The sequence below is a fragment of the Rhodamnia argentea genome, chromosome 3, assembly GCF_020921035.1.
Source record: "Rhodamnia argentea isolate NSW1041297 chromosome 3, ASM2092103v1, whole genome shotgun sequence".
In the NCBI taxonomy this organism is placed as follows: domain Eukaryota; kingdom Viridiplantae; phylum Streptophyta; class Magnoliopsida; order Myrtales; family Myrtaceae; genus Rhodamnia; species Rhodamnia argentea.
In genome coordinates, this window is record NC_063152.1 from 15,449,289 (window position 1) to 15,463,686 (window position 14,398).

The 14,398-nt window shown below is 39.0% G+C and overlaps 1 protein-coding gene across 1 annotated transcript; it reads right to left on the minus strand.

Annotated features, from left to right (window-relative positions):
* Positions 1-10,023: 10,023 nt before the first annotated feature.
* On the minus strand, positions 10,024-12,975 carry LOC115757304 (TMV resistance protein N-like). Its single transcript, XM_048275579.1, has 4 exons — positions 12,512-12,975; positions 10,528-11,638; positions 10,187-10,456; positions 10,024-10,047 (listed from the first exon to the last, which is right to left on the minus strand). Exons 1-4 carry the CDS (start codon positions 12,973-12,975, stop codon positions 10,024-10,026), a joined length of 1,869 nt encoding a protein of 622 aa, XP_048131536.1.
* Between the last annotated feature and the right edge of the window lie 1,423 nt (positions 12,976-14,398).

Here is a 14,398-nt window from a genome sequence, read left to right on the forward strand (position 1 = left end):
TTTATGTATGACATTTAAATGAATCATAGACTACACAATGTCATCAATAGCAAATGAATGGAAAAGGGGGGGAAATGGAAAAGTGGAATGATATTCAAGTTACCAAATGATTTTCAAGTTACGGGGTTCTATAAAACAGACAAGGAAATCAAATACATTTTATAATTGCATAGACAAATTATGTCAAGGCCATCTTTTCTGTATCTAATGAATTGCCAAAGTGTACTAATTATCTTAGAAGCATGAAAAGTTTAAGTTCTGATCACCCTAATGAAATATATGCAACTGAAGAGCTCAAATTGGAGAATTACTTGACCAAGAACCATATATGTCGGTAATTCACAATAAGGATCAAGAAGATACTTCTCTCAACAAGTCTAACTGACGGATTAGCTATTAAGATATTGCACTTACTCTTTTTCCTTAATTAAGGACATAACGTCCCATTTCTCAAATGGTAATCTGGCTAAGAATACCCCGTCTAGAGGAAAAAGCTACATTGGATAAATAGGGCATCCGAAATTCTACCTTTTGTTACTGAGCAAATTCTATGCCCATTCACAGTAACCATTATATTGTTTGAGCACGGCTCCACCGAATCAACTATACTTAGGGTGCATTTGATCCAGAAGTTTCATTACTGCAAAAGAAACAAGAAAAAAAGTTGGAAACATTCATAAATCACGCAGAAACTTGAATGAGGCAATAAAGATGAAATTTTTGTGGAAGCCACCCAATATTTCCGATGATTCCGCATTTTCACCTAGCTCATCAGCTTGAAACCCAAAACAGATTCTATTTGCAAAACATATCCAAATATCTTGCAAGATATAATTTAGCAGACTAATTGACAAAGCACTTTGCAAAAGAAGCCACCCAAAACAAGTTCGCCGATAACTTGACTTTAAGAAGTTTACATTTAGGTCCTAATAATATCAATTTTAAGAAGTATCTGTACTCTAGAAAGCAGATTTTCAAGCAAGCAAATAATAGCTGAACTGTGCTATTTAATTCAATTGACAGTAACTAGGCTCTATGCCTTGGCAAACTTCTTGCATCAGATTTAAAAGAAGTGTGTTTGGGTTAGCCATGGCTTAAACCTAATGTCCCTGGAGAACAAACAACGTGCTGCAAACACAGCATACTCTTGAGGCTTTTACTGTGGATGGGAAAGTTCTCGCATAAAGTTATTGGCACCGGTGATTTGACTGAGAGAAGATTTACGGATGACTTGTATACTAATACTGGCTAAGATGGGTATCAATCAGCTATATCTTCCAAACATTGCATATGAACCATGCTCACCATTATAACAACGATCTCGGGCTCTCTATCATGATAATAGGCACTAATTAAGGCTAGTTTTTTAGCTTCACAAGGTGGAAATTGAGCAAGGTGGTCCTTCATCTACAAAATGCGTCCTCTTGCTTGATGTCGTATTAAGAGCAGCATAAGTATCAATTTCTACCTTTTAAAGTCAGAGTTTTCATGGCGGCACGATAAATGAGCTTCTTCTTTCAAAATAATAATTCAAGAAAAAGACATTGTCCATACTGCTCAAATCACAACAAAACAGATCCTATTTCACTATGTAAATTAACTTCTTTTATGTCAACAAAGTCCGAGTAAATATCGATGAGTTCTGGACAAGCTTAGGAGACACGAAATGTTAGACGAAGAAAAATCATACTTGGAAAGTGTTGTAATATTTGTTCTAGAATTAGATCCACAATTAGTGGGCTAATTGATGGAATATCATAAATTCCATTATTAGTGGGCTAGTTAATGGGATTTCATATTTTTGAGGGATTTGATTGTCACATTGTTAGGGATTTTATTGTACGTGATTGATTCTCCTATTAATATAAATACGGGATGATGCTCTAAAAAAGATCATCAATCCATTCCGTAAACTTCTTTCTTTTTGCATAAAATTCTACATGGTATCGGAGCTAGTTTTACGGTTCTCATCTTAAACTTCTCCGTTGTTGTACCATCACCATCACCACATCTTCCACCACATCTCTTTGCCGAAGCCTACAACTCTCTTAGTTGATCTCGTTCTCTTTTATTTTTTGGCCTAACCTCGGCCTATAGAGGTCACTTTTATGATCTAATCAGATCATAATCTTTTTTTCTTCCATCTCGAGTTATTGTCATTTAGCGGTGATGTCAGAAAATTCTGGTGATAAGGTCGATTCTCTTACTTCCGAAACCGGGCGGAAATATGAAAAAATTCTCTTCCCTTGATTCGGTTCAGTTTGATGGCCTTAATTACCTACTTTGGTCACAATCTATGATGATCGGTATTGCATCGGAGAATGTACTCGGTTTTCTCACGAGGGGAGAAACCAAGACCTACTACTCCTCCAGACGGCCCTCTCGAGATGGTTGGTTGAAGATGCCTCCGTAAAGGCATTTCTTTTGAATCATATGACTGATGGCATTCGCAAACAATATGTTTTTATGCAGAAAGCACGGGATATTTGGGTATCGGTTAAGGATACCTATTCTGAGACAGGAAATGATGTTCAGATTTATGAATTGATGAAGAAGATCCGGGAACTTCGACGGGGAGGTATGTCCGTTAGTGTTTATTTTTCAGAACTACGTACTTTGTGTCGGGAGCTGGAGGTTTATGATGACACTTATGAGGGACTTGCTGCGGATGTCGTTGTTCGACTTCAACAAAAAGAAGATAAGAAACGTGTATATCAATTTCTTATGGGTTTGAATCCGGAATTTGATATCGTGCGTCAAAACATTTTGCAAAAAGATCCTCTTCCTACCCTTCAGCAGGCCTATGCCTTGGTCCATAAGGAAGATAACCGGCAGCGCTTATATTCTATAACTCCTACTCCTGCTCCCGATCGTTCGGCTCTTATCATGTCTTCCACGTTGAGATCCTCTCAAGTTCATATCCCACGATCAACAGATAAGTCTTCTATTCGCTGTGATTATTGTGGTAAACCTTATCATATCGAGAGCGATCTTTGGAAACTTCATGGAAAACCACCAGGAATCGGCAAGGGCAAAGGTGTGAATAAGGGTCGTTCACAAGCTCATGAAGCCGAGGTGGTTGGGCCAGCTAGTTCTGAGTCTGCAAGTCCTAGTGATATTGGGAATTTTGTCACCAAAGAGGAGATACATCAAATTATCAAGGATATGATTAATCTGAAGGGTCCTAATTCCTCTCATGTGGCATCTAGTGCATCTGCCATTTCTTCTACTATTCATCCTTTTTCAGGTATATCTTCCCATTCATCTCCTTGGATCATAGATTCGGGAGCTTCTGATCACATGACAGGATGTTCAGGTCAGTTTGAATCATATAAACCATGTCCTGGACGTGACAAAGTTAGGATAGCCGATGGATCTTTTTCTCCTATATCGGGAAAGGGATCAATTTCTTGCACTCCATCCTTGATATTATCTTCGGTTCTTCATGTTCCTAAATTTCCAAATCAATTACTTTCAATTAGTAGTCTTACTCGAGATCTAAATTGCAAAGTAATCTTTTATCCTACATATTGTGTCTTTCGGGACTTGGTGACGGGGGTGAAGATTGGCGGTGGTAGTGTACGTGATGGACTTTACTGGCTAGATGGATCACCGGCAGCACCTATCCGAGCTAGCACCGCAGATTCCAATCCGGCTGCTATTTCTTCTTTGCGACAATGGCATCGACGTTTGGGGCATCCACCACTTCATACTCTTTATTCATGTTTTCCTAGTTTAAAGAATCAAGTTAAAGATCATCAGTTTTTTTGCGATACTTGTGCTTATTCTAAGCGGACTAGAACTATTTATCCAGAGTCAAATAATAGAAGTCTCGTTTCATTTGATTTGGTTCATTCCGATATTTGGGGTCCTTCCCCTGTTAAATCTATTACTGGGTATGATTGGTTTGTGACCTTTATTGATGATTATAGTAGAGCAACTTGGATTTTTTTACTTAGACATAAAAGTGATGTTTTCGAGGCCTTCAAAACCTTTTTCAAAATAATTCAAACCCAGTTTAATGCTACCATTAAGGCTCTTCGAACGGATAATGGTAGAGAATATTGTGCCTCTTCCTTTCAATTTTTTTTACGAGAGCATGGTATTCTCCACCAAACTAGTTGTGTGGATACCCCCGCACAAAATGGTGTGGCAGAGCGAAAGAATAGACATCTTCTTGAAGTTGCACGTTCTCTTTTATTTCAAATGCATGTCCCACCATCCTATTGGAGTGAAGTCGTTCTTACAGCTGCCTACTTAATTAATCGTATGCCATCCAGGGTTCCGCAAAATAAAAGCCCAATTTATGTGTTGACTGGGAAAAATACATTTATCCTCCCACCAAAAATCTTTGGGTCTGTTTGTTTTGTTAGAGATCATCGGGTGAAGAGTAAATTGTCTCCTAGGAGTCTTAAGTGCATTTTCTTAGGTTATTCCTCTTCTCAAAAAGGATATAGGTGTTATCATCCATCCACTCGCAAGTTTTATGTCTCCAAAGATGTTACCTTTAATGAGTCTGAAGCTTTTTTCGATAATCCACTCTCCGAGATATCTAGTTCGACATTTATTGAACCATTCCCCGAGCTCTCGGTGCCATTATCGGCAGAGCAGCATGAGGAGCCTATTGTGAATCAAAGTGTAACCCCGGAAGAGGTTTCACCTGTTCAAAGAGATTATTCACATGTTTATTCTCGTAAACAGGCTGTTATGCCCGGTAATCCTCCTGGTGAGTCTTCACAGGCAATACCAGAATCCAATACAACACCGCCGGAGCCTAGTCCTATCGATAACAACAATATTGAGGATGAAACAACTCCAATTGCTCTCCGTAAAGGTAAACGGTCTTGTGTTGGTAAGCCTCGGTATCCTATCGATGAATATACTTCCTATTCTGTTCTTTCTCCATCATATTCGCCGTTCGTTTCTTCTTTAGACTCTGTGTCTATTCCTAATACTTGGCGGATTGCTATTCAACAAAAAAAATGGAAAGATGCCATGTTAGAGGAAATGGAGGCTTTGAAGAAAAATCAAACTTGGAATTTGGTGCCCCTCCCTCCTGGGAAGAAAACAGTGGGGTGCAAATGGGTCTATGCGGTTAAGCAAAATGCTGATGGAACTGTGGATAGGTATAAGGCTCGACTAGTGGCCCGGGGATTCACTCAAACTGCAGGTGTTGATTATCAAGAAACGTTTGCCCCTGTAGCAAAGATGAATACAGTAAGGATTCTTATATCATGCGCTGCAAGTTATGGATGGGACCTTCAACAATTGGACGTGAAGAATGCATTTCTTCACGGAGAACTTGATGAGGAGGTGTACATGGACATTCCACCAGGTTTTGCAGATAGCAGATCTGTTGGAAAGGTTTGTCATCTCAAACGTTCTTTATATGGGCTTAAACAATCACCTCGGGCTTGGTTTGGCGGGTTCACCAAAGCTATGCGAGCTCGGGGATACACCCAGAGTAATGCTGATCACACCTTGTTCATTCGTCGTAGTGGTTCTCTCTCAACTTTCTTAATTGTGTATGTGGATGACATTGTGGTGATTGAAATGATGGTAGTGAAATCATTAGATTGAAGAATGCATTGGGAAAGGAATTTGAGATTAAAGATCTTGGAAAACTGCGATATTTTCTTGGAATTGAAGTAGCTCGCTCCTCACATGGGATCTTCCTATGTCGGCGTAAGTACATACTTGATCTTCTATCTCGGACAGGAATGCTTGGATGTAAACCTATTGATACTCCACTTGATTCAAACGCAAAGATTCGGGCCAAGACAGGGGAGCCGGTAGATCGCGAAAGATATCAAAGACTTGTTGGAAAGCTCATCTACCTTTCTCATACACGTCCCGATATTGCCTATGCAGTCGGTCTTGTAAGTCAATTCATGCATGATCCGTATACTACTCATATGGATGTTGTGACTCGAATTCTTCGTTACTTGAAAGGCACACCGGGTAAAGGTATATTGTTTCGGAACCATGGTCATTTGAAGGTTGAGGCATTTACCGATGCAGACTGGGCTAGTAGTGTGGATGACGGGCGATCTACTTCAGGTTATTGTTCTTATGTTGGAGGTAACCTAGTTACTTGGCGAAGCAAAAAGCAAGACGTTGTTGCTAGATCAAGCGCAGAGGCTGAATTCCGCTCTATGGCTCGGGGCATGTGTGAATTATTATGGGTTCAGAAACTTTTGGATGATCCGGGATTTCAATTTCAGAAGCCATTAATGATTTACTCCGATAGTAAATGCGCTATCGGTATTTCACATAATCCCGTTCAGCATGATAGAACTAAGCATGTGGAAATTGACCGACACTTCATCAAGGAAAAACTTGATACGGGAGAATTTTGTACTCCATTTGTTCAATCCTCGGAACAGACCGCAGATATATTCACTAAGGCAGTGAGCAAGCGAGTATTTGATTATCATGTGTCCAAGTTGGGCATGTGCGACATCCATGCGCCAACTTGAGGGGGGGTGTTGTAATATTTGTTCTAGAATTAGATCCACAATTAGTGGGCTAATTGATGGAATATCATAAATTCCATTATTAGTGGGCTAGTTAATGGGATTTCATATTTTTGAGGGATTTGATTGTCACATTGTTAGGGATTTTATTGTACGGGATTGATTCTCCTATTAATATAAATACGGGATGATGCTCTAAAAAAGATCATCAATCCATTCCAGAAACTTCTTTCTTTTTGCATAAAATTCTACGGAAAGACATGCCATACACCACAATTAGCAAGCACATGCCTTCATGTATGCAAGAAGAGAACAAACTAATGTTACCTTAACTTCAATTACTTCCCGTAACTGTTTTTTTTTTTTTTAAAGTAACATTTCTAAAATGCACCTGGTTATTGAAAATAAGTTTCTTCCTTAACCGGAACTTCAAGGCTGTCCAAAGCAAGCTTTGCCTTACATAAGAAAAGCAAATAGGTCTTGTTACTTGTTAGGAGAACCAAAATATAAGAGTCGGAATTTCTCTCATGTGTGCATACGGGCAATTCAAGGGGAAATAAGTATCAAGTGCCGGCGTAGAAATATTTCAGTATCAATAGGCGGCAACTAATTGAAATAATCCATGTCTCATAGCTATAAGATCAAGATGTTGCAGGTCCCGTATAGTATACATGGAATGAATCCATGTCTTGTGACTCTTCTCTTTTTCCTACCCACAGTCCAAAGAGTGAGAGAAAATAACCACCTAACCAGTTATCTATGGGCACAAGCCAATGCTCATGTTTCTGTCATGCCCTAAGTAGAATTGATTTCATTTCTCCCTAGTTGCCAAAGTAAAAATATGGTAAAAAAGATGACGGTCAAGCAACACTTGATGATGGCTTGCCATCTCACTGCATCTTCTTCTGTCCTCTATAGTTTTGCCTCTTCAAGTGCCCGACAAAACTTGGCGACAGAGTTCTATGCCAGTAACCGAAGTTTCTCAAAATTCAATTGTCCTGTCAAATCGGTCACCAGCTGCACATCTTTATGATTGATAGCTACATACTACATATCCTAGACACGTCAAATGCACCCCAAAATCTCTCTCTCTCTCTCTCTCTCTCTCTGAAGAAATGCTATACCTTCTATAGATTGTCACCGATTTTGCAGCGTGTAACGTCGATTACTAGTGAATTCCCTACCAAGCATCCTGGGACAAAACTTACAAAGAAACACTAATTCAACGCCTCTCGAGCAAATTGAACAACACATTCTTCGAGTTCCCACGCAATTGCAGCACCAAATGTTATAGAATCCAAAATCCAGCTCAAGTATCACATCAACTAATACAATGTGGAGGTGCCAGGCTTTACCTGATCTATAGCACGCCGAAGGAAGCCCAAAAACCGAGGAGAGAATGGTCATCCAAAGCTACGTCATCGGTTCCCACGGATTCGGACGGCGTAGGTAGTCTGCCGCCTCCGTTCACCCGGCTCCATCGCTGCTGGTTCCCTGGTAACTCTATTTCGGGAAGTTCGGTCGCCCGCCTCCGTCGCCGTTGGTTCGCTGGTAATTGATTTCGGGAAGTTTGCTTGCCAGCCTCCCTCGCTTTCGGTTCGCTGGTACGTGTATTTCGGGAAGACGAACTACTCCTGTTCGTCGCCTCGTTTTTTTTTTTTCTTTTTTTGGTCCAACGTCGCCACGGTGGGAAGAAGAGCGATCGTGATGCTGAGCGTGGCGTCGGTGGAAGCTCGGGAATCTCTTGTAGTTCATGGTATGTTGATTTTGCAGCATCCAATAGGGACAAAATATCATGCTCATTGAGGGATGCGGGAATGGCACGGGTCGGATCCCCACTCGGATACACTTTTACCGAAGGGGGAAAACGGGAAAGATTCTCCCGAACGTCTATTTCGCATAGATAACTTCCCACAAGGTATAAATGTTTTAAATTTGAAAATCCGGTCCTCATGCAAGGATCAGCTACATTCTCTTGCTTTGGAAACCCAATTAAATTTGTGCAACCCCCAACCCCCATTTGTTTAAGTTTTTGTAACTTGTAAATGCTAGATGGAAGTCTCACCAAATTTTCGCAACGAGTAAGAAAGATTGTATGCAAAGAGACAAGATTGCCTATTGATGCAGGAAGTTCTTTAATAGCGGTGCCATATAAACCAAGTCCTGTTAGGCATTCAAGTTTATGTGGAATATCGGGGAACCTTTCAAACTTTGTGCAGCCCATAAGATCGAGACCTTGGAGATTTTTTGACTTGAGCTCCTTTGCTAAATTACGCAGTTCAGAGCAACATGCTAAATTCAACCACCGTAAGTTGTCATGATTTGCAATGGACTCATGTGCTTCGACCAAGTTTTTGCAATAAGAGATATCCAATTTCTCGAGATTTGGAGCACATGAGATGTCGGGCATACGAACTAACGAGCTGCATTTGCTCAAATTAATGTACTTCAACCGTCGAAATTCCTGCAGAAATAGTGAAACTAACTTGTCATTGGAAGTTACTATAAAACGATATTGTGAGAATTACAATTGTAATGTAAAATTAGTCAACACTTACAAACTTTACCAGTATATATAAATCTATACATTTATTGGGCGAGAAATTGAAAATTAGATGTGGACAAATCAAACGCTAATGAATATTGATTAGATGCCGGCCGCGTCTCATACTATGTGGCAATCAAAAAAGCCAAGTGAAAGTGTCATGTGGCGAGCATCGGAGTGAACATTTTATGTATAATCAGTTAAAGTAAATAGAATATATGCTATCACGATGAACTTTTCCCAAAGATTAAGAAACTTTTAAATTTTTTTGAAGTCATGCAAAGACAATGAAATGAACTTTGGAAAACATTATGAATAAAAAAAAAATACAAGATTCAACTCAAATTCTGGCTCTCCCTTTAGATTAAGAAATTAGCGGTAACTACCGAATCCCTTACATCGGATTACGTATATAAAAGCAGTACTTGCATTAACCTATGTGTATTGGGTAAGGTAAGGCTCCATCGCTTGATGACTACTTTGAGCAGAAGATGCTGTGATTATGATATTTGATTTGCCACATTCAAATCAAATTCTTCGTATTTTTGTTTTCTTTATATACTATCATCATACCATTTTTCTATAAAATAAAAAGGGTTATATATAAATAACCGCCACAGTCCGAGTGTAGTTTCATAGCTTACACTAGCACATTTGCGCATGCGATCTCCATCTATATTATGAGATACGGTAAGGAAGACGTCCTACTTTTAAGGAATTTGAATCTTCTCTTATTCCTTCTATCACTTATGGTCAATTACATATTTTATAAATACTATCCCCGTGGAAAAATACATGAAATAGGTTATTCTATTCCGACCAAAAAAAAAAAAAAGGTTATTCTACTTTATCTCTCGCATATTTCAATATCATAGTTTGAATTTTCTTTTGATGCAATGACCTTCATAATAAATTTTCAAATCTGGAAATGCCTTTCTCTTCTGCATATGTTTATGAGGTTTCTTTGTGTTCCCTATTTATTTCTAATAAAGTTGTTTATGCTTAATTTTGCAAATGCCAATTTTGCTGCACATAAAATTTTCTGCGAGTAGTCAGAGTCATTTTGAAAGATAGAGAAGTGGTTTCTAAAACATAGGAACACCACTACTCCGTATACAAAAAAATGAGTAGATATTGAAAAAGGTCTATGTAGGTAGATGCTCACCTCCAATGGTTTTGGCATTACTGTCATAGTGCCTCCGCGCATGTCAAGTCCCAGTAATTTATTTGGACCAGAGGAAAATTCTGGAATCCCGGGAGCACCGGGCCATTCAAACCATCTTAGCGAATTTGAAAGACACACAGGACCTTGGAAAGAAACATTCCGCAAAATGAGCAATCTCAACCTTCTCAGTTTTGTAAAAGCATCACGACCGATAGAAATCTTTAATGGCATAGGTGGCTCCAACGCTATGGCTTTTACATCACAATCTCCCTGTCATGCATATTCAGCAATTAGAAAAAAAAGATAAGAAGTAGAGTTTTGATCTTATGTGCAAGCCTTACCATGTCGCGTGACAGAACATCAAGAACATCCTCATACAGCCATAGTCTGCTGCGTCTCCAGGGATCATCGCATTCTTGGTTCACGATATCCTTTCCCATCAATTGAATCAAGTCATGCATTTGTATCTTTCCGGACTTGGATTCGGTTTTTATCGAGGACCTCTCAATGAGAATTTGTAATCCAATCACTGCAGTAAGATCGCACCCCTCGAGAACTTTCTTAACGTGACAAAATTCCCACCCCTTAAAGAAGCAAGCAATGTGGAGAAAAATCTCTTTCTCATTTGCTTCTAGACCATCATAACTTATTTTGAGAACGTCATTGATGTCTTTCTTAGGAATTCTAGAAAGGCTGCCTAGCACACTCTCCCATTCATCTTGTCTTCTATTACATAAGAAGGAACCCAGCACCTCAAGTGCTAAAGGAAGGCCTTTAGCATGATCCGGAACACCATCCACTAGATCTGCCCTGATTTTTAAATTGTGATGCAGAGGAAAAGCATGCTTACTAAGCAGCTCATGAGCATCACTGTTATCCAGTGTTTCAACTTCATACACATGATCTTCATCTATCCTAGGAGTCAACAAATGGCTATCTCTTGTCGTAACAAGGATCCTACTCCCAGCACCAAACCAATTGGCTTTTCCTGCTAAAGCACGTAACTGGTTCAAGTGGTCCACATCATCAAGGATGACAAGAACTCTTTTTCGACGTAGTCTATGTTGTATTTGATTAATACCTCCATCGACGGTGGGCACTTCTAATCTTTCTTCCGGTAATAATATATCATTTAGTAATATTTCTTGTAAAGCAGCTAATACCCTAGTACCTTTTGAATTTTTTCGAACATCTGCTAGAAAACTCGAACCTTCAAATTGTCTAAATGTAGCATTGTAAAGGGCTTTTGCTAATGTTGTCTTTCCTATGCCTCCTTGTCCCCATAATCCCACCATGAGAACATCACATTTAGACGTAAGGTTTAACATTGATTTCAGCTTAACCACTCGGGACTCTATCCCAACCGGATGCTCAGCAACATCTAAAGGTGTTTGGCATAGGCGAGTTGAGATGTCCTTCACAATTTTTTGTATAAGCTTTGACTCATCATCTCTGGCAAAATCGGGAAAAAGAAGTTGTAGGATTGTTTTAGCAATTGGAAATAAGCAAATAACGAGCAATCACCGGCCATCAATGACAAAGCAGTGCATCTAATTTTCAGATAATTATAACCAAAACAAAATGCATTCGCACCGAGTGAAATTTTGAACTCCTAGAGCTCCACACCAATCAAGACATGCATCTATCATATGTGATTTATTTCTAACTTTAGCCAGAAAGAGCCATTTATGACTTTGAACGGGGCTTAAGATTTTTTAGATTCCAAAACCGTTAAACCCTCCGAAGTACGATGTCATTGTTTTACATGGCCCGCACACACTAATTATCCCGTACGAAACATTGCGAAATTTTTAATTCCTTCCAAACAAATGGGGTGAGTGCAATAACACTACTTAACATTTTGTCCGTTTGTCAAACAAGTAATTTTATTTTGAACGAATGACTCAGTAAATTTTTCAATTTCTAATATTGAAAAAGCTAAGTGTCTGTTCTATGTATAGAGACATGTGATTTTTCGACCTCAAAATGCCACTTTTGACAAGTTTTGGACTCGGTTGACCAGAATCCAAAATCTATAGATCTCAAATGAGCAAAATGAAACGTGAAGACCTCATATGGAATAATTACCTATTAATTTTGGATTACCAACTTTTGTCATATGGAATAATTACCTATTAATTTTGGATTACCAACTCTTGCGTTTTTGCCATATTTCGTTTGTCTTTCTTAACTACATCTTAAATACTAACTCTTATGTGAAATTACTAACTTTTATGATTTATCCATTCAGTTAGTTTTTACAAACAGCATCCATACTTGCAAAGATTAGTTTCATATACAAAATATGGAACCCCTTCTACTTACCCATCATTCAAAGTCCACCCGGACAAGCTGCCGGCATTGAGAAGAGCTTCCTTCCATCTCTCCATTTCCTTCAAATTTTTTTCGTGCTTAGAAAGCTTGGCCAGGCCTTCTGCATAACTCGTTCTTCCCTTTCTAACTTCGTTTGGGTCTACTTTATAAAACACTGGAAGAACGGTGAGGCCCTTTTGCTCCTTGCACTCCATAATCTTGGCCAACTCTTGCAAGCACCACCATGAGGAAGCGTAATCTTTAGAGAAAACGATGATTGCAATGCACGATTCTTCGATGGCCTCCATAAGCATTGATATATTATCTCCCTTTCTCAACTCCTCACTTTCTCGGAAAGTGTGTATTCCGTTCTGGACTAACACTCTGTAAAGATGGCTGACGAAATTGTTACGCACCTCCCCTCTGAAACTCAAGAAGACGTCATAAGTCCCTATGGATTTCGATGAAGAAGCCATTGGATGATGGAGTTCAACAATCAAAAAGGACTATGAGCTTAAGATTTGATGTTGTGTTTTCACGCAGCTCGTACACCACTTGATCTTCTTGGTGATTTATGCTTATACTAGAGGAGAGGGATGCGTAATATTTTTTGAGTACTTTAGCAAGTGGTAGTGGTTGAGGAGGGACCAAGACATGTAAAGGTGTGAACACATAGACTTTTTTCACTCAAGACCGCGTACCACCGCGTTATCCGGACGGTCAGAGCGAAATTGTTTTTTTTTTTTTACCTCTGAGAAGTTGTTTTTTCTCTTGCTATATAATAATCTACCACATGACCCACTCAAGAGACATATAATTACACGCGATGAAGTGTACCAGCAATAACAATTTAACATATGCACAACTAAAGACTCTATTTCAACTTTTGTATTCATACAATTATTAGCTAAAGACCCCTAAAACGTCCGCAAACCCTATGAACTATTAAGTCTAAGCCTTCACCTGTAATCTTGCTCTCCCTTTCTATTACCATTCTATGTGAGAAGAAGAACGAATAAGAGTAAATGGGGGCATGTGCAGAATGATATGGGGTGACCTTGCATGGCATTTACCAAATAAATGTTAGGAAATTGAGAGTACTGTTTAATTCCTTTCGGACACGGTTTGGGTATTCTTAAGTTTTGTAGATACAAGTTTTACGTGATGAATGATTTGGTATGAAGTTAAATTCTTATGGAATGATTTTCGTTAATTTCTTCGTCCTTTATAGGACAGCTGGTCATCCCCTATAATTTCGATAGGACAGCTGGTCATCCCCTATAATTTCGATATAAAGTTGGGGTATGTTACATAAACAAACATATTCTCATGAAATAAAGATGAATACTCGTAATATTTCCACTAATTAAATGGGCGATTAGCTGCCGACAATAAAGCTGAATCTTCATGCTCACCCGGCAAAGTTTTCAGATTTTAGATTAATTAAATGTGGACCACATGACTCTGTAGTTCGCTCACTATTTGATCTTCTTTTTGGTTTAATCATGTACCGGATGTCACAGATGCATGACTTTTCTCTGCGGTAGGGTCAACAAACAATGATATTAGAGCTATTAGTAATATTAGAACTTTGGGGAATGACGGTGCTTAAGGATGGACCAAGATACCTAATAGGTGTGAACGCATGGACTTATTTTGCACTGAAGACGGCATACAACGCGTTATTCAGATTGCCTTATTGACAAAAGCTTCTCTGTTTGATATTAAATTTATTTTCTAAAATTCTAGAAGAGTATGACGCTCAACATAAGATAAATTTTTTTACTAATATGCCGGCTTCGAGGGAATGACTTTCATCTGTTTAGTCTTCGTTCTCCTTTTTCTTGCGCCGAAAATGGAGTTTAGTTTATTCATCATCAGGTTAGCTTTTGCCATAGG